At 38.9% G+C, this 26443-nt stretch overlaps 1 protein-coding gene across 1 annotated transcript in view; it reads right to left on the reverse strand.

Annotated features, from left to right (window-relative positions):
- The window catches only part of PAPPA2 (pappalysin 2), a 292528-nt gene that overhangs the window by 129712 nt on the left and 136373 nt on the right, over positions 1-26443 (reverse strand). The window contains exons 7-11 of the mRNA XM_081493669.1: positions 23570-24059; positions 19574-19702; positions 16184-16275; positions 11679-11872; positions 9429-9575 (exon numbers count right to left, since the gene is read on the reverse strand). Coding sequence (XP_081349795.1) covers positions 9429-9575; positions 11679-11872; positions 16184-16275; positions 19574-19702; positions 23570-24059 — 1052 coding nt within the window. The remainder of the gene's footprint in view (positions 1-9428; positions 9576-11678; positions 11873-16183; positions 16276-19573; positions 19703-23569; positions 24060-26443) is intronic.

The raw sequence follows: 26443 nt of genomic DNA on the forward strand, positions 1-26443 counted from the left end.
GATTCTGATTTTCCCCATCTATAAAATAGGAAAACAACTACTTTGCCAAACTCATAGGATGATAAAGTAGTTCAAAAAAAAGTGTGTGAGAATGCACATTGTAAACTATGAGTGGCTTTAAAATGTACTTATTATTGTAAATAATAAAAATAATCTACACTTTGTGCTATGTAAGAGATCTTATAATTTTGTCTATTGACCCAAGATTTAAAGAAATAATGATAAGAAAAACTAAAAGAGACAAGTTACCTTAGTAAATATGGACTAAAATGAAAGAAATTTTGTTGGGCAAGTGGCAAGGAAAGATTTCAGAAAGGCATTTTCAAGGCTAATATTTTCCAGTACAGTTGTTTCTCACTGTAATAAATTTTTCTCTGATCCACAGAATACAAATCATATTTGTATATCAAATAAAGATTAAAGTGAGATTAAAGAAATAATGAAGAATCAAAAATCATTCAGTCCTCAAAAAAACTTTGAAAAACACTTAATCAGTTTATTTTTAAAAATCACTTCCTCATTTATTTGGTATTATATAAATTTGTGAAAACTAAATTTTTAAAATAGCTTTTATATATTAATTTTTAATGATATTAGGTGCTTTTTCCTTATACAAGCATTATTACTCTCGTATCGCTTGTAGTAAGAACAGAGTGCAAACCTAAAATACAGATGGTAGCTAACTATTATACATTAATAAAATTCCAGTTGTAGATTTTTGCTTCCAATTACAATGAAGTAATGTATAGCAAAACACATACTCTTGGTAAGAACAGTTTTAAAATATGAATAAAGTAAAAAAGAAAGTTTGAAAGCATCTGAGAGCAACTAAGGCAGTCAGGACCGAAGGGACTCAAAAAGAAATCACATTGAAGATAACCTAACGTTCTGTGCCACTATTGCCACTGAGGTATTTTTCAAATTTTAAGCTATGAAGATGAAGAGTATAAGAAGCAGGTAGATTAAAGGCCAAAAAACAGTCACATAGTGCTGAAGAAATAGAAATTGTGCTTCAGAGACTATCAAGATGGAAGGCTCAATCCAAACTTTTAGTTGAGACCCTTGAAGGGATGGGCCTTAGCAGAAAAGGAAATATGAAATGTATCAGGGCTCATTAATACGGAAGCACAGGTTGAGTCAACTTAAGTACTGATTAAATTAAGGTGCTCTTTCCCAAATCTTATAATACATTTTCTTAAAGAAAATCATCTTGAAGGGAAGATATTATTAGCCAGAGCCTATGTATTTTTTCAGTGTCTGATATTCAATTAAAACACCATTCAGTATGATAGTAGATATGCCTAAATGAATGAAAATTAAGAAAAAAATCAACATGCACAGACCTCCACTCACCAATACATTACTATTATCAAACAGGGACTATAAAATGATTGTGATTAATATATTTTGAAAATAGACAAAGGGATAGAGAATTTCAAAGCAAATGAGAACCTTTAGGAAAAATTAAATAGGTGTTCTAGAATTGAAATAACTGAAATTAAGAATAGTTTAACAACAGATTGTATGGAGTGAAAGTTGGGTTTAATGAAACAGAAGATATGTCAGCATAAAATAACCAGGCTGTAGCATGGGGAACAAAAGGAATGGAAAATAGAACAAAGAAAAAGGAACAAAAGATATACAGCAGAAAGTAATTTAGTGTCCAAAACAAGAAAGAGCAAGCAAGGACATTAAGCTATAGATTCAAGATGCTTAATAAACTCTTGGCCAGATATATGCAAAGAAAAACAGACTTAGGAACATCACAGTAAAACTGCTGAAGACAAAATACAAGAAGATTATGTTAAAAGCACCAGAAAATAAAAGACATTACCTTCAAGGTAATATATATCAGATGTTCAGCTAACTTTGCAGAGAAAGTATGTAGGTAAACAGGCCATGAAATAACATCTTTAAACCAGTGAAAACTACAACTGCCCTCCTAGAATTCTATACTAGGCAAAGATACTCTTTGAAAATAAATGTCAAGGATATTTTCAGCTATACAAAAACTGGAAGAATTCACTGCCAGCAGATACACATTAAAAATAATAATAAATGAATTTCTTCAAGCCAAATAAAAATGAAAAGCATAGAAATATAGGAAGGACCAAAGAGCACTAGAGAAGGTAAATATTAGGTAACATTAAATCATTTTATCTTTAAAAAGCCAGGAAACAGAAAATAGAGACAAAGCATTCTAAGTTACTTATTGATTATGAAATTGTGAGAATGCTAATTCATAGTAGACTCTAACTGGTTAAGCACACAGCTTGCAATCTCTAGGGTAACAACAATAGAGAATAAAATAAAAGTATAGCTAACAAATTGATAGAATGGAAAATAAAATAATAAAACTACTTATTTAATCTAAGGGCTTCCTTAGTGGCTCAGAAAGGAGGGAATTGGGAAAGAAGTATGTCAAGGCTCTGTATTGTCACTCTGCTTATTTAACTTATACAAAGTACATCATGTGAAATGCTGGGCTGGATGAAACAGAGGCTGGAATCAAGACTGCCGGGAGAAATATCAATAACTTCAGATATGCAGATGACACCACCCTTATAGTAGAAAGCAAAGAAGAACTAAAGAGCCTCTTGATGAAAGTGAAAGAGGAGAGTGAAAAAGCTGACTTAAAACTCAACATTCAAAAAACAAAGATCATGGTATCCAGTCCCATCACTTCACGGTAAATCAATGGGGAAACAATGGAAACAGTGACACACTGTATTTTCTTGTGCTCCAAAATCACTGCAGATGGTGACTGCAGTCATGAAATTAAAAGACACTTGCTCCTTGGAAGAAAAGCTGTGACCAACCTAGACAGCATATTCAAAAGCAGAGACATTACTTTTGTCAACAAAGATCCATCTAGTCAAAGCTATGGTTTTTCCAGTAGTCATGTATGGATGTGAGAGTTGGACCATAAAGAAAGATGAGAGCTGAAGAACTGATGCTTTTGAACTGTAGTGTTGGAGAAGACTCTTGCGAGTCCCTTGGACTGCAAGGAGATCCAACCAGTCCGCCCTAAAGGAAATAAGTCCTGAATATTCATTGGAAGGACTGATGCTGAAATTGAAACTCCAATACTTTGGCCACCTGATAACAAAGCACTGACTCATTGGAAAAGACCCTGATGCTGGGAAAGATTGAAGGTGGGGAGAGAAGGGGACGACAGAGGATGGGATGGTTGGATGGCATCACTGACTCGATGGACATGGATTTGAGCAGGCTCAGGGAGTTGGTGATGGACAGGGACGCCTGGTGTGCTGCAGTCCACGGGGTCGCAAAGAGGTGGTCATGACTGAGTGAGTGAACTGAATTGATTTAATCTAAAAATGGCAAGAAATAGAAAAAAACAGAGAGTATGAGGAAAAAGTGAATAACAAATGATTCTCTGGTAAATTTAAAACTGCTTAGTTGTTAAATTGCTTCTGACTCTTTTGTGACCTCATGCACTGTACTTGCCAGGCTCCTCTGTCCATGGGATTTCCCAGGCAAGACTATTACAGTGGGCTGCCATTTCCTTCCAAGGTATCTTCCTGATCCAGGGATCAAATCCACATTTCCTGCATTCCTGCACTGGCAGGCAGATTCTTTACCACTGAGTCACCAGGGAAGCATCATTAATTACATTAAATGTAATTGGACTAAATACTACAATTGGAAAATAAAGAATTTTAGATTTATATATATAGTGTTTTCTTAGATTTAGATTTGCTTATATTGCTGCTGCTGCTGCTGCTAAGTCGCTTCAGTCGTGTCCAACTCTGTGCGACCCCATAGACGGCAGCCCACCAGGCTCTGCCGTCCCTGGGATTCTCCAGGCAAGAATACTGGAGTGGGCTGCCATTTCCTTCTCCAGTGCATGAAAGTGAAACGGGAAAGTGAAGTCGCTCAGTCGTGTCCGACTCTTAGCAACCCCATGGACTGCAGCCTACCAGACTCCTCCATCCATGGGATTTTCCAGACAAGAGTACTGGAGTGGGGTGCCATTGCCTTCTCTGTTGCTTATGTTATTTACATATATGTAAAGATATGTTGATTTCAAAAAAAGTATATTAAATATAATTGCACAGAAGGATTAAAGGTAATAGAATGAAAGAGAAAACAATATGCAAACAAACAAAAAGATATGTCTATACTAATATTATACAAAGTTTATAGTGCAGGAAGAAATATTCTTAGAGATAGACATTTCTTAGTGTTAAAAGAGATAATCCATAAGGAAGATGTAGTAAGTTCTAAAATTATCTACTGACAGTAGTTTCACTTTATGTAGTTTCCATATACACAAATATCAGTTATCACAATTTAGTTATATAATACCAGATAATGTGATTCAAATTTTAATTAGCAAAAAATATTAATTATAACTGCAGAAAGTATAAACTCCAGTAATAGTCCTTCCATTCACAAATCACCATGTAAATAACCAATGAGAATCACGATAAAGTGACCAATTACATCTCTTCATTCAAATTGTCATTGATTGGTCCCTGTGTATCTGTTTTTCTGTTCACACAGAGACAGAAATTGTGCAGTTGCATCATCTCATCTCCCACTCCCACACGACATTTTACAAAAATGGATAATCAAAAGAAGGGATCCTCCAGGAAAAATGAAAGTGCAGCAAAGAAACAAAAAATTGTAATGCTGGAGGTGAAATTTGAATGAAAGGTAAATAGAATTATAGATGAAATAATTGAGTATGGGAATGCTGCTGCTGCTGCCATTTGAGAGACTCTGGATTTGCAGCCAGAGGAACTAGTGAAAATGAAATTATCAGCAAAAAGGAGAAAAGTGGTTATGACAAAAAGGATAAAGATGTCCCAGAGGAAATGATGCCAAGAAAAAATTCATATTAAAAGAACTCTCAGAGATGTTTCATAACATTGAAAGTGCAAAGTATCATAAAGTGTTGGAAGATGATCAAACTTGGAAAGGAATATGACAATTCACAACGGCATAGAAAAATCGCTTACTTTGTAATATAAGTCATATGATGCAAAAAAATAGGCAAGAACTGTTAAAACTATGTTTGTAATTTTTTTTACAAAGAAATGAAATACTTTAATTCTCTGTAACGTTTTAAATTATAATGAGCTAAATTTTACTATTTTTTCATTTCATTTCACATATACTCCTAAAAACAAAAGTTTTTAATATTGTGACAAAAATATCATGTAACGATTGTAATTTTCCCCACTGATTATTTAGCTTGCTTTGTACAGTTTTAGGATACGTGATCATTTTGTGTTTCCATGTTACAAAGTGAGAATTGCCTGAATATTTAATAATAGCCTCAAAATGTAAATAAATCAATGCATAAATCAAAAACCAGCAAAAATAAAAGAGAAACAGGCAAATTTAAGATTATGGTAAGAAAGTCTAACACATATATCTCAGTAACTGGTGGAAAGTATATACAAAATATCAAGGAAAATATACAATATGGGAAATTTTAACAACATGATGGATGAACTTGATTTATGTTAAAAATATAGAATGCTCTATCTAACTATTTCAGACTACATATTTCTTTCAAAGTACATGTAATATTTATCAATATTAACCATATTGTTGTTGTTTAGTCACTAAGTTGTGTCCAACTCTTTTGTGACCCAATGGACTGTAACCTGCCAGGCTCCTCTATCCATGGGATTTTCCAGGCAAGAATACTAGAGAGGGTTGCCATTTCCTTCTCTGGGGATCTTCCCAAACCTGGGATCAAACCTACATCTCCTATTTGGCAGGTGGCTTCTTTACCACTGAGCTACCAGGGAAGCCCAGTTAACCATATGTTTTTCCATAATTCAAAGGTCAACAAATTAAAAAGGCTTGATATCATACCAAATATAATCTTTGAGCAGAGAAGACTCAAATCAAAAACAAAAAATAAATAATTTTCAAACAAATGTTTTGACTTTCATCAGCATATTTATATATAACTCAGGGATCAAAAAAGTAGTCAAAGAAAAATTAGAAAATATATTTGAACTGAATGATAATAGAAATAAGACACATGAAATATAATATGTTGCTAAAGTCACATTTAGAAGGAAACTTGTCACCTTAATGTTTATATTTTAAAAAGAAAGAAGCTAAAAATTAATGATCTAAGCATCATCTCAAGAGTAAATTAAATGTAAACATAAAAAGAGGCAATAATGAAAATAAGAGTACACATGTATGCTATTTTCATTATGTCCTTCCTTTTATCTTTATATATGTATTTTTATGTATATGTATATATATGAGTACATATATACACACATGTATAATATTTGGTTCAATAAAAACATTAATAAAAGATTAATGTAACTGTTAAGTCTTTAGCAATACTAAGCAAACAAATAAAACAGAGAAGCCAAAAATGAGCAATAGAATAACTAAAAAAAGTCCTAGTGAATGTAGAAATATACAAAATAAGACAGCATTATGAAAAACTTAATGCCAATAAATTCAAAATTTTAGGAAAAAATGGACAAATTATTTGGAAAAAAAATAACTTTTTCCAAAGTTGACCTAAGAAGAAATAGAAAGCCCCAATTCTGCAATATTTGGTTTAAGATTTTAACATATATTTAAATATTTTCCTCAAAGAAAATACCAGACTCAGATAGCTTTACTGATGAAGTCCACCAAAATTTAACACCAACCTTTCACAAAAGTTGGCTTAAAGCTCAACATTCAAAAAGCTAAGATCATGGCATCCAGTCCCATCACTTCATGGGAAATAGATGGGGAAACAGTGGAAACAGTGGCTGACTTTATTTTTCTGGGCTCCAAAATCACTGCAGATGGTGACTGCAGCCATGAAATTAAAAGACACCTACTCCTTGGAAGGAAAGTTATGACCAACCTAGACAGTATATTAAAAAGCATAGACATTACTTTGTCAACAAAGGTTCCTCTAGTCAAGGCTATGGTTTTTCCAGTGGTCAGGTATGGATGTGAGAGCTGGACTATAAAGAAAGCTGAGCGCCGAAGAATTGATGCTTTTGAACTGTGGTATTGGAGAAGACTCTTGAGAGTCCCTTGGACTGCAAGGAGATCCAACCAGTCCATCCTAAAGGAGATGAGTCCTGGGTGTTCATTGGAAGGACTGATGTTGAAGCTGAAACTCCAATACTTTGGCCACCTGATGCAAAGAGCTGACTCATTTGAAAAGACCCTGATACTGGGAAGGATTAGGGGCAGGAGGAGAAGGGGACGACAGAGGATGAGATGGTTGGATGGCATCACCAACTCAACAGACATGGGTTTGGGTGGACTCTGGGAGTTGGTGATGGACAGGGAGGCCTGGAGTGCTGCGGTTCATGGGGTCGCAAAGAGTTGGAAACAACTGAGAGACTGAACTGAACTGAATTTTCACAAAATATTACATAAAACTGGGGAAAAAAGGAAACTTACTCTAGGAGTCAAATCTGGCCTTCATCATAAACCTGACAAGATAGCAAAACTTTTCTTTTTTAATGTAGGGACCAAGCTCTAATGAATATAAATGAAAAAACACTTAATATATTCACAAAAAGGATCCAAAACTATTGGTAAAGGATTATACATTGTCTTCAAGTTGATGATAAAGAATCTGCTTGCAATGCAGGAGACCCAGGTTTGATCCCTGGGTCAGGAAGATCCCCTGGAGAAGAAAATGGCTACCCACTCCAGTATTCTTGCCTGGAGAATTCCATGGACAGAGGAGCCTGGTGGGCTACAGTCCGTGGGGTCACAAAGAGCCAGACACAACTGAGCAACTAACACTTTCACTTTAATGGTGGTTCTAGTTCTACGGGGAAAAAAATCTTGATCCTTACCTCACACAATATGTAAAAATTCCAGAGGATTGTAGATCTATATATAAAAGGTGAAACAATAACATTTCTAGAAGATAACATAGGAAAGTATGTCTTTGTGGTGAGCAAAGACTTCTTAATACAGTACACAATTAGCACTAACCATAAAGAAAAAGAAAGATAAACTGGATTGTGGTAAAATTTAGAACTCTTCATCAAATATACCATTAAGAGTAAAATAAAAAAAAAGTAAGCCTTGGAGTGCTGGAAATTTTAAATAATATACAACTGAAAAAGGATTTATATATCCTGAAAATTGTAAAGAAATCATATAAATTAAGAAGAAAATGACAGTCCAATAGAAAATTGAGCAAAAGACTTGAATAAACCCTTCAGAAAAAAAGAGGGAAAAAGGATATATCGCCAATATACATATAAACATTACAACTTCATTAGTCAATATGTAAATGTAAATTGAAACCATAGGGAGGTACATTTACATACTTAATGGTTGAAATTAAGATTTAAAATACCAAGTAATCAGTAAAAATGTAAAACAATTGGAATACTCATAAGCCTCTGCTGGGAGTATAAACTAGTATAACCAAGTGGAACACCATTTGGTATTATCTACTAAGTGGAACACCATTTGGTATTATCTACTAAAGCTGATCAGGCTTCCCTGGTAGCTCAGACGGTAAAGCGTCTCTACAATGCGGGAGACCTGGGTTTGATCCCTGGGTCGGGAAGATCCCCTGGAGAAGGAAATGGCAACCCACTCCAGTATTCTTGCCTGGAAAATCCCATGGACTGAAGAGCCCGGTAGGCTACAGTCCATGGGGTAGCAAAGAGTCGGACACGACTGAGTGACTTCACTTTCACTAAAGTTGATCATCTGCCTAATTACTATCTAGCAGTTCCAAATAGACCCAACTGTCTGTATACATTCATCAAAAGAAATGTACGGAAGTGTTTATAGCAGAACTATTTGTAATATACAATACAGAAAAATTAGAAATAAACTAAAGGTTCATTACTATGATTAATTAAAGTATGGCCCTTTGATGCACTGGAATTCTGCACCGCGGTGGACATGAACACTACTGCTTAGTATAGCAGCCTGAATGAATCCCACAGATAGAATGCTGAGTAAGAAAGAATCAGACACAAATACTACAGACTGTCAAATTTCTCACATAAAATACAAACAGGCAAAACTAATCTCTGGTGATAGAAGGAAAAATAGTAGAAACCTCTGTAGTATAATGAGAGGGGGAATGAGAGAGCCTTTTAGGGGTGATGTTAATTTTCTGTTTTTTGATCTCCATGGTGGTTAGAGAGGATGTTTCCTTTGTAAAAATTTATCAATCATTTCTGATTTTTGTACTTTTCTATATGCATATTATACTTTGATAGAGTGATTGCTTATAAAGAAAAGTCCAACATTCAAAAAGAAATTAAAATAAACTCAAACCATAAAAACTTTTAGATGACAAAAGGAAATTTCCTGACATTCCAATATATCATTTATACACACACACACACACACACACACACACACACACACACACATATACACACACAAGCACAATCTATCCAGTTTTCACAAAAAACATTTGGGTCACTTACTTTGAGCCAAACCTCATCTTCTCTCTTCAGGCTACCTTTTGGCTGCTTTCTCCCTTCATCTTGAGGTCTATTTCCACTGGGGACACAGGGAAACCAGCCAATTAGGGGACGGTGCTCTGGTAAATCTGGACGGTATGATGTGCAAACCTGAAATGCAATTTCAACCAAAAATTAAGCATGAAGGGTGAGAGATAAGAAAAGATAATGAAACTCCCAGCTCAAAAACCAATGTTTTCCTCTTTATGAATGCCTCATGATGACATTATTGGCAGAAAACTTTTCTCGAGGTAGAATCTCTCAGTGCTCTCTCTTAGCCTCAATATCCAACTTATCAGGGCAGAAGAACACACGTGACAACTTACAGCCCATCGGTGGTCCAGGGATCTTGCTCAACGAATTGTCCTGGCACATTTCAGACAACTGCTCCTAGGATTAGTTAGGGAAATCTGTCCAAGATGATGATTCTGTCCTTACCAGGAAGGATCTACTGGCCCAGGAGTGAGACAACTGATTCAAGGAAACACTAAGTTGGGAAAAGGAACCAGGAAAGAGAAAGTCCAGAAAATTTTTCCCACTTCACTTGGGGAAGTCAGACAAGCTAGACCACAAGCCACTTTAGAGAGCCGTTACTAACTCAGAATAACCTAACTTTCCTAATTTCCTACCACTGGGCATCAGAATTCTTGAGAAAGATGCCTTTAGAATCAGCTGAAGGAGCATGACAGGCATGGCTAATTGGCTGTCCATATCCATTCCTCCTCTTTCTTATTAACAAACTCTAATCTTGTTCAAGGGGACAGTGTATCCAGCTATAAATGCTCATCTCCTCAGGGCCCCTTTCAACTAAGGCTGGTGAAGTGACCTGGATCTGAACAATGGGATGTTGGTAGATGCCTATATTCCTGGAACAGCTCCCATTGTCCTACTAAAAAGAGACTCAGCTCGCATGCATTTATTTCCCTTTGACCGTTCCCCTTCTTCCTGCTTGAAATAATGACTTCACACCTGGAGGGCAGTAGTCATCTTATGAGCTTGAGGAAGAAAACTGCAAGTCAAGTGTGGAAAGAGCCGAAATCTCAGAGACACTTGGGTTCTTGATGAGTTTCTTGACCTGGAGCACCAACCAGCCTTGGCTAGTTCCTCAGTCTCCAGGGCTGTCTCCTCAAAACCAAAAACCAATGATTTGCCTCTGGCCGAAAATACCTAGAGAGCTATTAACAAATCTTACTTCTGTCAAAATGACCGTATTACTTATTGTTATAAGGCATGGAAGAGTATATTTGGCAATGGACACATCTAGAGTAGCATTCAAAAACCAAAGCCCTTAATCTTTGGGTTTCCCTGGTGGCTCAGATGGTAAAGAAAACATCTGCAATACAGGAGAACCAGGTTCTATCCCTGGGTTGGGAAGATCCCCTGGAGGAAGGAATGGCAAGCCACTCCAGTGTTCTTGCCTGGAGAATCCCATGGACAGAGGAGCCCAGTGGGCTACAGTGCATGGGGTTGCAAAGAGTTGGACACAATTGAACAACTAACACTTTCACTTTTTTCACTTAATCTTCTTTTAGGTATTTATAATTCATAGAAGTCAGTCCTCAGAGTTCTCAGAGGATATTCTATTTACTTAGGTAGATATTCATGGAAAATTGTGTGCCTATGGATTTGATTTTAGTACTAAGTCTAAACAGTTTTTAATAATAATAATTTTTAAATCAAATTATATTTTGATATTTAATATATATTTTGAATTTCATTTGATCCTTGTAATAAACCTTGAGTTAAATGCAAAAGATTTACATATGAGAAAATTGGGGCCCAGAGAGGTTAAGTGATTTGTCAAATGTCACTTAGTAATAATCATAATGATACTGACAGATCCAACAGTGTCATCCAAGTATTCTGACTTTACTGCTCCTTTATCTTCTTTCAAGATAAATTCTTCCAAATGCAAAGCTCAAGTGTAATTTCTGACATGTATATTGTAAGGCTAATTTTGAGATGCTTTTGTGTAACTTTCAGTCAGTTATTGCATAGTCAAGGGTTCCTAGATGAAAACTAATGAAGGTAAGTGGGGTTAGGGTGAGGGATGAGATTTAATTGATAGCCTAGAAGCTTTTCATTTAACATTATTTTATTCTGAGTTTGTTAACTAAATTTGGTGTCAAAGTTAGAAAAAAAATGTAAGCTCAAGGTCAGTATCTGGGGGAATCACTTAACAATTTTGTTTACCCTTGACTAGTCTTAACTTACCATGGAATGAGGTGCTCCAGTTACCAAGGAAACAGGACATTTCTTCTTGTCTTCATGAGAAGAAAAAGCTTGGGTAGCCCACTGATCCAGGTATCCTTTGGGAGTATAGAGGCCACAGTCTACAATGCTGGTTTCCTTCTCAAAAGGCTCACATATTCCATCTCCCTCATATATATAGCACAGGCTTGGTTCCCCTGTCAAGAAACATTGTATGACATTTGAAAAGGTATTTTTATATGTGTCAAGTAAAAATAATTACATTTTTACTCCAGCTGCTAAAGAGAATCCTGTAATTACTAACCAGTCTAATGCCCACCTCAAACATATAGTTATCATACACACATACCCCTAAAGAAGGATACTTTTTCATGGGGAGAATGGTAAAATCCATTGAGATAATAAAAAGTCTACAAAGTGGGTGGGGTTAGGGGAGAAGGAACAGGAAGGAAAAAAGCAGCTATGGGGTGGATATAGAAAGAAACTTAAAGGAATCATTGAGCAAAGTACTAGGGGAAGCTAGGGATATAAGAGAAGTAGGTAACAGAATAAAGGAAATTTAAATAGATGGTAGGATGTGATATGTACTTGGAACCTCTTCATAGGCTTTGAAATTTTAAATAAAATCTTTGAGGGATTTGTTTTCAATTACTTTTTTGCTGCTGTATTTCTTCAGTTAACCATGCAATTTGCTCTGAAATGGACAATATGGGCTCCAGGTTTATAAGGGTTACACATGTATTATTTCTTTTAGTCTTACAACAACCATGTGAGGTATGTATTTTTTGTTTGTTTCATCAATAGATAATCTGAGACTCCATGATTATAAGTGACTTGTCAAAGTTCCCTTGATGCAGAAGCAATATTGCTTGGCTTTGGGCCAGGTTTACAGAAAGCAGGTTCAGGGGCTTTCACTTACTCCTCTCTAAGGCAGACAGACTGTCTTCAAGAGCAAATGTGTAATGAATATGTAAGAAGAATCACTGAGCCTGTAAAGCAAGCTATAATTCCTTGGACAAGGTCTTTACTTGCTCATAGGATAACTTCTACTAAGTAGATGTCCATACTAAATATAGATACGTAAACTGTGTGTTTGCTCAGTTGCTTCAGTCATGTCCGAATTTTGGCCACCCTATGGACTGTAGCCTGCTCTGTCCATGTAGGCTCCTCTGTCCATGGGTTCTCCAGACAGGAATATGGTGTCGGTTGCCATGCCTTCCTCCAGGGGATCGTTCCGGTTGAGGAATCGAACCCATGTCTCCCGTGTCTCCTGCATTGCAGGAAGATTCTTCACTCCCTGAGCCACTTGATATGTAAATTAGCTTTCTTCAAATGTAAAAAACTGAGATGCAGTTATAAAGCCATTTATTTATTAAGTATTACTGCCCTGTCTACCCCTATTAGTAACACAATTCTAATTCTTCATTTCTACCTAAAATAATAGGACATGAAAATAAGATCAAGATTTAAAGTAGATCAACCCATAGGTACATGGGCTTCCCAGGTGGTGCTAGTGGTAAAGAACCCACCTGCCAATGCAGGAGACATAAAAGGCACCGATGTGATCCCTGGGTTGGGAAGATCCCCTGGAGAAGGACATGGCAACCCACTCCAGCATTCTTCCCTAGAGAATCCCATGGACAAAGGAATCTGGTGGGCTATAGTACATAGGGTCACAAAGAGTCAGACACGACTAAAGCAACTTAGCATGCAGGCATGCATAGGTACACATTCAGTAACATCACTAAAATTAACAGTTACTATTTCATTCTTTTTATTTTAAATTCTTTACAGAAATACCACAGGACTGTTTCGGTCATTTTTCAGCTGCTCATCAACATGTAGTTACTAATTATTTTCCTTAATAATTTCTTCAAGTCAAAGACCCTTCTCTAGTAAATCTATCTCTACTTGCCAGGAATTTGCTCCTGCTCCGAGGACTTGGTTCTGAGTCTATTTTAGGTTTTAAACTCCTGTATGTCATTAAATCCAAGGCCTTTCTAAGTTACTCCCCAAAGCCAATATATGTGTATTTGGAATGACTTTTCCATGATGATTCCATATGTATATATGAAACACATATACATACATATACATGTATATGCATGTATAGTTTATATGTTTGTATAGTTTATATACACACATACACATATACATATATATATGCAAGTATGTAGAGTTTTATATGTATGTTTGTGTATATTGTAAATATACACATATGTACATATGAATGTGTTTGTTTTATAATATATATTTTATGACATATTTTTATAATATACATATGTATACGTGTCTTCTTTTTCTATATAATCCAGTGATAGTCTCTCCTTGCTTCTTCTCTATTTTTTGTTTACCTTCAACTTAAAAATTTTGCTTCTGTTTCTTCAAATCAATGCAAAAATAGCAGACCACTTCTACAATACATTTCACAATGGTTCCTTCAAACTTAGTCTCTTGAAAAATGATGGAATAGAGCTATATGCTTAGCATATGCTATGAGCTTTAGAACTATATGCTATAGAACTAAATACTATGAGCATATTACTAACCGAAATAAATATCTAGCTGTGGAATAGACCATTTTAACTTTGCCATGTGAAGTTAAAATAATTTAACTGTGATCTTCCTGGAGCTGGAGGGTAAAGAAATATGAACCAAATTTAATGGAATTAAATGTGATAGAAACAAAGTAAGGTCCGCTTTTAAGTTAGATGAGATGAACTGCAGTGGCAAAGGCTGTGTGTATGTTTATATGTGTGTGCGTGTGTTTGTGTGCATGTATCATGAGCCCATTATGTGAAAAAAGGAATGATGCAAACAGAGATGGCATTAACAAATACTTGTGTACAGAAGAGGAGAGGTAATCGGTTCAGTTATTCTACACAGCCAGACCACATCTGGAGTATAGAATTCCTTTCTGGGCATTGACCACAGGAAGCATGCCAAGTTAGGGTAAATAGGAAAGGGCCTGGAAACCTAATCACATGAGGGGATGTTTGGACTGGAAAGGAGAATAATGGGGAGGCATTTCAAATATCTGAATGGTAGTCAAATAAAACAGGAAAAAAAATGTATCCTCTGTAGTTTCATGGCAAGGAAAAAGCACTTGATTAAGAATTAGGAAAGCTGAGTTCCAATGCTTGCTTTGCAGATGTCCATGGACAAGTCACTAAAATGCTCCTAATATCAGTTTCCAAATCAGAAAGGGGGAGAAGAATTTTATAATAGATAAAGACACTTTTAAACAGAATGGTCTTTCAATCTTGATTGCTAGATGCATGTAAGAAAAGTTCGAGAACTGATATAGCAATTCTATAATGAAAAGAGGCTGGACATATGAAGGGATCAGGGTCTCTATTAGACTTGTGGTATATAGAGGGCTCTGAACATATTTTGTTATACGGATAGATGTAAGACCACTAAGATTTTATAATTTTATTATTCTGCTCAGGAAAGCAGGGGCATTTGTGTGTTTTTTGTAGTATTTAATACCTTAATAAACTATACATAGTTATAATCATATCCAACTTTGTCTTGAAATTTAGAAACATTAAAATATTGTTAAATGCACTGCTTTTAAAAATAACTTTGATGAGTAAATATGTTCCACAGAATTACTTCAATGTGTGCACACAGGAGGGCTTCCCTGATGGCTCAGATGGTAAAGAATCTACCTCCAATGCAGGAGACCCCAATTCGATCCCTGGGTCAGGAAGATCCCCTGGAGAAGGGAAAGGCTATCCACTCCAGTGTTCTTGCCTGGAGAATTCCATGGACAGAGGAGCCTGGTGGCTGATAGTCCATGGGGTCACAAAGAGTTGGACCTGACTGAGCAACTAAGCATGCATGCTCATAGGAATGAAAAAATAATCTACAAAGAAGCCTGTTAATGGCTTTAATCAAAATCAGGAGAAGTGTTCTGGAGGGCCTCCCTGTGTGGCAAGAGTCTAGAGTCAATAGCACCTAGCAATAACTTATTATCAGTGATTTTCCAGGATTAAGAAATGCTGTGTGTCACTCTTCATAATCTTATCTACTAAGCACAGACACCAAGAGATGTCTTGTATTCTCTTTGGCTTAAAACATGTCCCACCATAATTTTTATGTTGAATCTGTGATTGTGCTACTTGGCTGACAGTCTGATGTTAGACATGAGGACCCAAGAGCAATCTTTGGTAACATTAATCTAGGAGGCCGGGTAACTTGGTAGTTTAACATGTGGATTTGCTTCCCTGGTTCAAATCCTGACTTCATCACTGCCAGTTGTGTAAAAGAAAGAAAGTTATTTAAGCTCTCTGTGCCTCTGTTTAGTCTCCTTATATTTATTGTAGGGATTAAACAGGATAGTATATGTGAAACAGTTAGTGCCAGGCACACAATAGACACAGCAAATGTTATCGTTATTACCACTAATTACACATTGCCAGATATCAAGAGCTCACAAGAGTAAGAATCAGAGACACCTCCAAACATAGGACATAAGCCTGGGTAGGTGCTCCTAAACTCACCTACACAGTTGAAACCTTCCTCTAATTCACATGCCCTTGAGCAGCCATCTCCATTCAAAAGGTCTCCATCATCACACTCTTCTCCCAGGTTCCTACAAGGTATAAGTATACATTATGATATACAAACATACACACTTGTATACATAAAATGATTTTTCTCTTTTAGTTAACATCGTTTTTTAAAATATTTATTTAGTTGGTTAGTTTTGGAGAAGGCAATGGCACCCCACTCCAGTACTCTTGCCTGGAAAATCCCATGGACGGAGGAGCCTGGTAGGCTACAGTTCATGGGGTCGCAAAGAGTCGGACGTGACTGAGCGACTTCTCTTTCCTTTCCTTTTGGTTGCTGTGTCGGGTTTTCTCTAGTTTCAGGGAGCAGGAGCTACTCTGTGGGTTTCTCACTGCAGTGGCTTCTCTCATTGTAGAGCACAGGGTGTAGGGTGTGAGGGCTTCAGTAGTTGCAGCTCCCAGGATCTAGAGCACAGGCTCAATAGTTGTGGTTCGTGGGCTTAGTTGCTCTGAGGTATATGCGGTCTTCCCGGATGAGGGAACTCATGATCTCCCATGAATCCATGCACCATGTCTCCTGCATTGGCAGGCAGGGCCTTCCAATGTCACAAGAACAAAGTATGACACTCTACAGAGACATGATATAGGCAGAGTTTAAAGGAACATTTTGATAAGGAGCTTTGTAAATTTCAGTAGCCAAGCAGGTGTCACTGCAGATGAAGCTGTTTCAAAGCCCAGGCTAGAATGTACAATGTCAGATTAGGAAGACAGCCCTTATCTTGTTCTTCTCTAGAACCCCAGACAGATGTGGCATCCTGGGACATCAGAACCTTCATCAGAGGACTGCTGTAGGAAATGCTACAACATAAGATCAACTGTTTTGTTTGAGGAAGGCTCTGTCTGGGTAGTAACGGTCACCTAGTCCTGCAGACACCTTATTTAGTGGGCAGCAGGTTTAAAATGAAGTAGCCATGGAAAACATCAACAACAACCAGATTTGTTCTGTTCAGTCATCCCTAGATGATAGGGACAAAAGTGAAAGTGAAGTCAGTCGTGTCCAACTCTTTGCGACCCCATAGACTGTAGCCCTCTAGGCTCCTCTGTCCATGGAATTTTCCAGGCAAGACTACTGGGTTGGGTTGCCATTTCCTTCTCCAGGAGATCTGCCTGACCCAGGGATCAAACCCAGGTCTCCCACATTGCAGGCAGACGCTTTACTGTCTGAGCCACCAGGGAAGCTCAAAATAGGGACAGAGTTGGTGATTAAATAGTTAATCACGCTAGGGGATTGTATGTAGAAAAATATGGGTGACCTCTGTAAGTTAATGATTACTCAATAGAGCAGGTTTACTTAACCACAAAACCAAGCTGGCTTGCTTAGCAACAAAATCATGCAACAGAAGCACGAGACATTGCCCCCAAACAATCAAACAAGTGTTGTCATGAGACCCACATCCTGCCCAGTGAGCTCAGGAAGTTAATTATCCCTAGGACATGCTCTCTGCACACATGAAAAACAATAATTTGCAGATCTAGCTTGATCAAGTAGGGACAAGAAAACTTCCCTGTTCAACCAGGAGGAGGAGCTGATGATGGAAGCATGACGTCTACTCAAGAAAGACAAAGAATTTCTTCTCCACCTCCCCACTTTTCCTTTGATTATAAAACTGTAGCCCAGTAAGTTCTCTGGTTGAGAAACTTCACCACCACTGCCCCTCCCGCCTCCCCGACCCTCGCCAGCCTATAAGTCTCACAAGCGTCCTAATTTAATAAATCACTTCTTATCTATCACTTTGCTTCTCGCTGAATTCTTTTCTTTGCTGAGACATGAAAGACTGTGGTACTGGAGCTCTTCCGAGCCCCTGAAATGTCACCTGATGGTTTCACAGGGAGCTATTTAATTGAGATGGAGGAGGAGAAAGGGTAAACTGAGACTGAGGCAGAAGGTGGCAGCAAACTAGCAAGGTTTGGGTATTAAAGTGATCTCAGTCTCTTGGATGTATTTCTGAAGTCTGGGAATATTTGGTGTTTGTACTACTATGAAAAGGAGTAGACTTACACTAAAGCTTAAGAATCTTAGAAGATTGAGAAGACAAACAATATTTAGTAGTTACTAAACAATGGGATAAAACCCCAAGAAAGGCTATAGACTGCTTTCAATTAGGCCTTCAAGATACAAGATATTTTTACTTGATCTGGAAAGCTAAAAACAAGCCATCTTATTAGGATACAGACTCAAAGACAAATTACAGTACCTGGGCTTCCAGTCTTTTACTCCTAGCAGCTTTATATAAACAACGTATTAGGTGAGCTGAGCATTTAGAATAGGTTAACAGAGGGTGGTCACTGGGACATGGGAGTATTCAGTGACAAATTTTGGCAAGTGCCTGGCAAATCAGAATGAATTAAGTTGATATCTCTAAAGGGCAGAGAGAAAGGCCATAAAGAAAGCTGAGCACTGAACAACTGATGCTTTTGAACTGCGGTGTTGGAGAAGACTCTTGGGAGTCTCTTGGACTGCAAGGAGATCAAATCAGTCAATCCTAAAGGAAATCAGTCCTGAATATTCTATGGAAGGACTGATGCTAAAGCTGAAGCTCCAATACTCTGACCACCTGATGCGAAGAACTGACTCATCGGAAAAGACCCTGATGCTGGTAAAGATTGAAGGCAGGAGGAGAAGGGGACAACAGAGGATGAGATGGTTGGATGGCATCACTGACTTTATGGAAATGAGTCTGAGAAAGCTCAGGGAGTTGGTGATGGACAGGAAAGTCTGGCGTGCTATAGTCCATGGGGTCGCAAAGAGTCAGACATGACTGAGAGACTGAAATAACTAACTAACTAAAGGGCAACAGGAAAAGGAAGGTGGTAAGTTAAGAAACCAAAGGAGTGATTCCGTTTTTACCTTGGTGCTTTAATAGAATAGCTGTAAATTGCATTGCAATGAGGTCTTCCAGGGATCAGATAAGCAAGTGAAGCTCACAAAGCTACAGTGATTTTCCTTGGGTCATAAGACAGGCAACCGATCCAAAAGATACCCTCACATCCTCTTTTAGCATCACTTGGCGATAACCTTCTCCACCATGAATTGCTTCCCTGAATCAATGCCCAGCACTTGTTCTCTGAAACCTGAAGAAGACCCCCACAGAATCAGCCCCAATATCTTGGTACTAAATTAAAGTGGGCCCATCCTTAACTATGTAGAGATGTGAATGACCCCTCAAGATCACTACCAGGTCCCAGATTTTGTTCAATACCAGAATCACACAGTGCCTTGCCCCTTTCACTTCCCAAACCAGTCTCAAGGCGAACCCTCACGGTCCGAGCAGGGCGGGGCATCCTCTTTCACCCAGTCCAAGGCACACAGTATGTCCTCACCTTGCAACCTTCCCATCTCCACAGTAAGGAGCTCCATGGATGTGGCTCAGAGTAGGTGAAGCTTCTCCCAGTTCTGCTCCAGCTGCAGCTTGAACTTGGTACCGATACATCTGCCCAGGCATGACCTCCCTGTGGAAACCAATGGGCCGTAACCATACATCCAGGAAGTGGAGCAGGCCCTGGGTCTTTTTCAGATGGTGTGCAGGAATTTCAAATAAATATTACAAGGAATAAAAGTATTAAACATGTGCCATGTTGTTTGAAACAAAGAGCAGGGCATATAGTCTTACAGAGCATTTGAAACTGTATTCATCTCTGTATTCCCAGGACCTTCTACAGAGTGAAGCATCAAGTGGTTGCTGAGTGAACGCTGAACTATCTAACAGTCCTACACAATCTAGGAGGATGGTATTTCGAGCATATCTTTACCATGATACATAAACACACACACACAAAACCACCAACTTTGAAAACCTACTCTTCTATATCACTGCATGTGTGCATACATGCTAAGTTGCTTCAGTCACGTCCACCTCTTTGTGACCCTATGGACCATAGCCTGCCAGGCTCCTCTGTCCATGGACTTCTCCAGGCAAGAATACTGGAGTGGGTTTCTATGCCCTCCTCCAGGGCATCTTCCTGACCCAGGGATCGAACCCGCATCTCATGTCTTCTACATTGGCAGGTGGGTTCTTTACCACTAGCACCCCCTGGGAAGCTCCTCTGCATCATTGAAATGATTGTAAAGCTGAAGATGAAAGCTTCAGAGTTTGGGCTCAGCAAGGCCCTTCTTGGGTCCCTGAATCACAGTCTTCTTGTCTCTCAAGAGAATTCTTGTCTTGAGGAGACTGAATGCTTATGAGGAAAAGCAACTTTCTCCTTGAAGGAGATGAGGAAATCTTCCATCCTTATTTTAAGGATGCAAGAAATTCCACAACTGGAAATGCATTAAATGACTCCCCAGCTCCAAAATACATATCAACCAGGAATGGAGTTTTATCAACTGACACCAGAGATGGAAGGGGTTTATCAGACTATCTGGAGCCCAAGAGCACTGATCAAGTGGAGAATGTGAGAGACTGAACATTTGCAAGGGGAAGGGGGCTAAGGGCCACTGGTGTGAGGGTTGGAGGGGAGCTGCTGGTTCCAAAGATGAATTCTGCCTTCAACTTAACTTTTATCCAACGCTTGCCCTAACTGGAAAAGTACCACTAAAGTCAAGCTAGAATGGGAGTGACTCAGGAGAATAGGATCTCAAAAGGCTATTGGTTCTCCCACAAGTGGTACCCATAGATATCCTGCCAAAGCCCTCTCTTCTTTAACACACTCTTCAACGCAACCACAAAGCTTCTACTCTTTTGCTTGATGCTGCAAGCAGCAAACAGGAAATGTCGTGGGGTTTCAAAAACACCTTTAAACAACTCTGTACTGGTTTTTAGTTATTTTAATAGGAAACACACCTAAATATTAAAGACTTTCAAATTTCCAAATTAGTTTTCTGTAGGGAAGCACTCTTTTCATAAGAGTGCCAGGTATTTCAAAAGCAAAACAAGTTTTATATCCTAATCAATTCTGATGGCTTCCCTTTCACAGGGAGGTTTCTGTCTGACTTCTCATCCAGCCATGCATAAAAGTCTTACGCTGATCTCTAGCTGGGAAAGGATTGGAAAGAAGCATCAGGACTTGTTTACGCTTCTTGGGGAGAAAACTCAGCAGCAGGTAGCCCCAATCTTCAATGAGCTGAGTTTGTAAAAGTAATGTGTTACTAAGGAACCAAAATGAGACTCAGTCAGAAAACTGGATTTTAATCCCGAGTTTGCCACTTACTAGCTCTGTTCAACAAAGTTAAAGTTAAGCCTTAGTTCTGCCACCTATAAAATAGAATATTATTATCCTTAAATGTTTTTTGTGTGTAAGCGTATGTGTGAGAATGTGTGTATATCAAGTTAGATAACAAATATCATTAAATAGCTCATGCTTTGAAAATCATGATGATAAAAAATATTATTAGATAGCTTATATTTTGAAAATCATGATGAGGCAACACAAAACTTGACTTACTAAATGGAACAAAAAATAATAATAAATTATTTTAAAAGATAACAAATATTATTTTAATTGGCTTACTAAAGAAAGTCCACCCAAATAACATTTTTTTCTTCTCAGACCTGTCCCATGATCTGTCCTTCCATTTTCAAGAGCTTTTTGACCATTTCACTATCCTTTAGTAGTAATTTGGAGAGCAAGTATGGGAAGGAAAATGCAGTAAAATTCAAGGTGAACGTTCATCTTGACTCATTTGTAGCTATGGTAGACTGAAAAGTGGCCACAAATTCTTCCCATCCCAGATGTATGCCCTTCTGTGATGTGACTTTACTGTTTCTCTCATTAAGAGATAGAATCAATTTTGTCACCTCCAGAATCTGAAATTCTTTGCAACCTGTTTTGGCTAGTGAAATGGTATCATAAGTGATGCAAGCAGAGGCTTGAAAAGTATAAGAATTTGGGGACTGGCCCTTTCTGCTTCTGGAAAGCCTTCTATCACCATGAGGACTTCCCAGGTGGCATGAGTGGTAAAGAACCCGCCCACCAATGCAGGAGACATAAGAGATGCAGGTTCCAATCCCTGGAAGGGGAAGATCCCCTGGAGGAGGAAAAGGCAACCCACTCCAGTAATCTTGTCTGGAGAATCCCACGGACAGAGGAGCCTGGCGGTCTACAGTCCATAGGGTTGCAAAGAGTCAGATATGACTGAAGCAACTGAACATGGTGAAGCACCATGAGGACAAGCCCAGGCAAAGCCTCCCAGTGAAGGAGAGATGTAGAAAGAGAACTTCATCCTCCCAGCCAGGCCAGCGTCTTAGCTGAGCCTCATGTGTGCATGAGGTCGTCTGGGGCCATGTAGCCTCGGTCAAGCTGGTCCAGATGAGTGCACCCAGCCAACACACAGAACCATGAGAAATGTGTTTGTTGTTTTAAACCACTATGTTTTGTGATGATTTCTAATGTGGCAAAAACTAACCAATACAGCACCTCTGATAAAACTTTTGTTTTACCCAGAGTTTTGCCCTCAGGGCAGCCTCTGAAAAAATTATGAGGTGAGGAAAATTTGCCTTTGGAGATACCAGCCTCCTACTCCTGAACTCTTTAAGCCAATGATCTTATCTTAGTCTGTGTCCCCTCCACTGAGCACAGAGTGCCAGGAGCACTTAAGAACTCACTAAATGTAGGGAGAACAGAAGAAAGAGAAAGAGAAGGGTTGTAAGAGAAGGAAAGAGAGAAGGAGGGAGGGAGGAAATAAGGGAGGAATGAAAAATGAAAGTCATGAAAGTATAGTGTTTCAGGAACCCTTGGCTTCTCTGCTTAGCTGTGGAAGGGGTGACTATAACCTTTGAATGATATAGGAGTTGTGGCAGATTATTTGAAAGTTGCAGCAAAGATCAAAAATCAGATGGTATCACCAGATAGGAGTATCTGACTCTGATCAACTAACTTCTGGCAGTTACTTTCAGCCCAACTGAAACATACATGTGTGTTGTTTCTGACTCTTTGCAACCCCTGCACTATAGCCTGCAAGGTTCCTGTGTCCAAGGGATTCTCTAGGCAAGAATACTGAAGTGGGTTGCCATGTCCTTCTCCAGAGGATCCTCCTGACCCAGGGATTGAACCCAGGTCTCCTGCACTGCAGGTGGATTCTTTACCATCTGAGCCACCAGGGGAGACCAACATATCATTCATGAACCTCTTTTGTCCATAATCATAATGATGGCATCATCAATCAGGACATCTACTTTCTCTTTTCTGGGAAATATTTTTGTTCATCTCAGAGACACCACTTTAGAATTAAACCTCCTCTGAGGGTCTGAATGTTTCTTCAAATAAGGGCATGTTGGAATGTGAAAAAAAAAAAAAAAACACCAAAGAAAAAGGAAGCAAAACCCACTCCTAAAGCCTCAGGAGGCCCCATGGTTTAGAAAGCCCTGCTGCCCAACTCACACATCTGTGAACTTCCGGTGAGGATGCATCACCACCACAGGCAAGCCACTGGCAAATGGGGGCTCACGGAGGACCTGGTACCTCACAGGCCTGCAGCCAGAACACAAGGGACTACGGGGCTGAGAAGTCAGGAGAGCTGCATCAATCTCCATCCGCTCATCAAAGGTGTAGACTTTCACCCCCACGACCTTCCCATCCACATGCAGTTTGATAGTGAGCGGTGTGTCACAGAAAGTGTCCAAGGGGCCCAGGTGCACAGACTTCTGGTGTTCCAGCAAGATCTCCGTGTCAAAGAGCACCGGGGAGGAGTCCATGGAGAGGTAGGTGACCCATAGGGTGAGAGTGTCAGCTCGGACCGGGTGCCGGAAGAGCAACTCCAGGCTACAGCCTTCCGCGGGGCAGGGGACCGTCATGTTCATGTGGTACAGGTGGAGCTCGGGACTCCAGGCCTGCAAGCTCGGCTCGCAAGGTTGATCCACGTCCGGAGGCCCTGAGGGAGATGAGCCAAAAGACAGATGCGTCAGGAACCACCAATAAAAATCTGAACATGAGTCACCCCTATCAATAGTCAGCAAAGAAAATGAAGAAGAAGAGAACTTCGAGCATATTCTGATAGGAACTGGTCAGCTTAGTAGGTTGGGGGATTTTCCTAGCAATAATACTGGAGTGGGTTGCCATTTCCTCCTCCAGGGAATCTTCCTGATCCAGGGATCGAACCTTTGTCTCCAGCAGCTCCTTTACTGGGCAGGTGGATTCTTTACCCCTTGAGCCACCTAGGAAGCCCTTACTGAAGATAAAGCTCCAACAATTCTAAAGCATTATGCTCCACGTCACCTCTGTCTGGTACCCTTTAACAACAGAAAGCCAGCATGGCGCTGAGAATGGAGTGACTCCAATTCTAAGTGGAGACATGCAGCTGATGGAGATAAGGTAAGCCTTAAAGAATCCTTCAGCAGGACTTCCCTGGTGGTCTAGGGCTTAAGAGTCTGCTTGCCAATGCAGGAACACAGGTTCAGTCCCTGGTTGGGGAAGATCCCCTATGCTATGGCACAACTAATCCCATGCACCACAACTACTCAGCCCGTGCTCTAGACCCAAGCTCTGCAACAAGAGAAGCCACCGCAATGAGAAGCCTGAGCACCCCAGCGAAGAGTAGCCCCTGCTCGCTTCAACTAGAGAAATCCCTCATGCAGCAGTGAAGACCCAGCACAGCCAAAAATAAACAAATAAATAAATTTAAAACTTTTTTAAAAATTAAAAAAAAGAATCCTTGAGCCGAGGAGAATTATTTGTATTTAGTTTATTAATAATTTATGATAAAGTAATGCTTCTGAAGCCCTATCTTATTAATAAGGCCAATGCTTGTTTCAGGCTGTTGCTACACTGTTTAACTAGGCTCTTCACAAAACTTTGATTCCCTAAGACCATACCTTAACAAGCCTTCCAAAGGAGTGTAAGTCAAACTTTAAAGTCATACATTGAAATTTCCCCTTTAGTTCAGATATGTGTAAGTCAGGAGATCAGGAAACTGCCCGCAGGAAATAGAAACACTTTTCTTGAGTAGAAGAAAAAGGAGATTCAGCGGCTAGGTAGCCAAAAATGTAATGGTGAAAAATCAAATATCGCTAACATATTAAGGTCATCTCTGTGGAAATAATCTATATACAAGGTGGTTTCCTTTTATATCCCACAAAGGGAATTAAAAGAAAACTGCTAAATTAAAAAGCAGTAGTTAGGCTCTAATTGGTGCTGTGCATTAGCTGTGTGACTGTGGCCAGTCTCTCTAAGCCTCGGTGTCCTCATTTATAAAATAAGGACTATTTAATCCCTGCCTTACTTAGTATTCCCTGGTGGCTCAGCTGGTAAAGAATCCACCGACAATGCAGGAGACATAGGTTTGATCCCTGGGTTGGGAAGATCCCCTGAAGAAGGGAAAGGCAACCCATGCCAGTATTCTGGCCTGGAGAATTCCGTGGACTGTATAGTCCATGGGGTCGAAAAGAGTAGGACACGTCTGAGTGACTTTCACTTTCACTTACTTAGTGTAGAAGATCTGTATGATGTTTCATAGAAATATTTGTAAACTATATGTGCAAAAATAGAATGACTTAGCCCTGCAGGATTTGGAAAACAATGTTCCAAATCCCAGAGGAAATAAGTTCAAATGTGTGTGTGTGTGTGTGTGTGTGTGTGTGTGTTACATCTTTAGGTCTCTATTGTTTTTTCCCTATGTTGTGAATCCATTCATTCGTTAACTCAATAAAAATTGATTGTATACCTCTTTTACATCTAGCACTAACCTAGGTACCAGAGATTGAGTAATGAACAAGATAAAGATACTGATCACATATATCTTACCATAGGGTGATAGGGGCAACAGTAAATAAAGAGGTATAATTTCAAGTGGTAATGTCATCTCTGAAGAAAAATAAAGGAGGAAAAAGGACTAGAGAATAATGGGGTGAGCCTGGGGGCTATTTCAGATCATGTAGCCATGGAATTTCTCTCCAAGAAGATGATATTTAAGCAGGGAATATGTCTGGTTCGATTTTCTAATCTTCATAGCACTCAGAATGTAGTTGGTGATCAATAACTGTCAAATAAGTGTCATTACATACACTTTGATCATATCTGTAATTATATGTGTTTGTGTGTGTTCTGCTTGGGAGTCAATTCCTTTCATTTTATATATTTAAAATATGACTTGATTCTTCACCTGTTCAAAACAAAGGAATATCAGTATTTCCCAGCAGTATTTTCTGATAGTCATCCCCAAATACTGTCAGACTGCAGGCCCTTGGAAGCCAACTCCTCAACAGTAGCACTGTCTGTCAGAAAGTTTTTATTATGATCTCATGTGAAAAGATGAAGTGG

The sequence above is a fragment of the Giraffa tippelskirchi genome, chromosome 5, assembly GCF_054371585.1.
Source record: "Giraffa tippelskirchi isolate mGirTip1 chromosome 5, T2T-mGirTip1v1.2.pri, whole genome shotgun sequence".
NCBI classification, from domain to species: domain Eukaryota; kingdom Metazoa; phylum Chordata; class Mammalia; order Artiodactyla; family Giraffidae; genus Giraffa; species Giraffa tippelskirchi.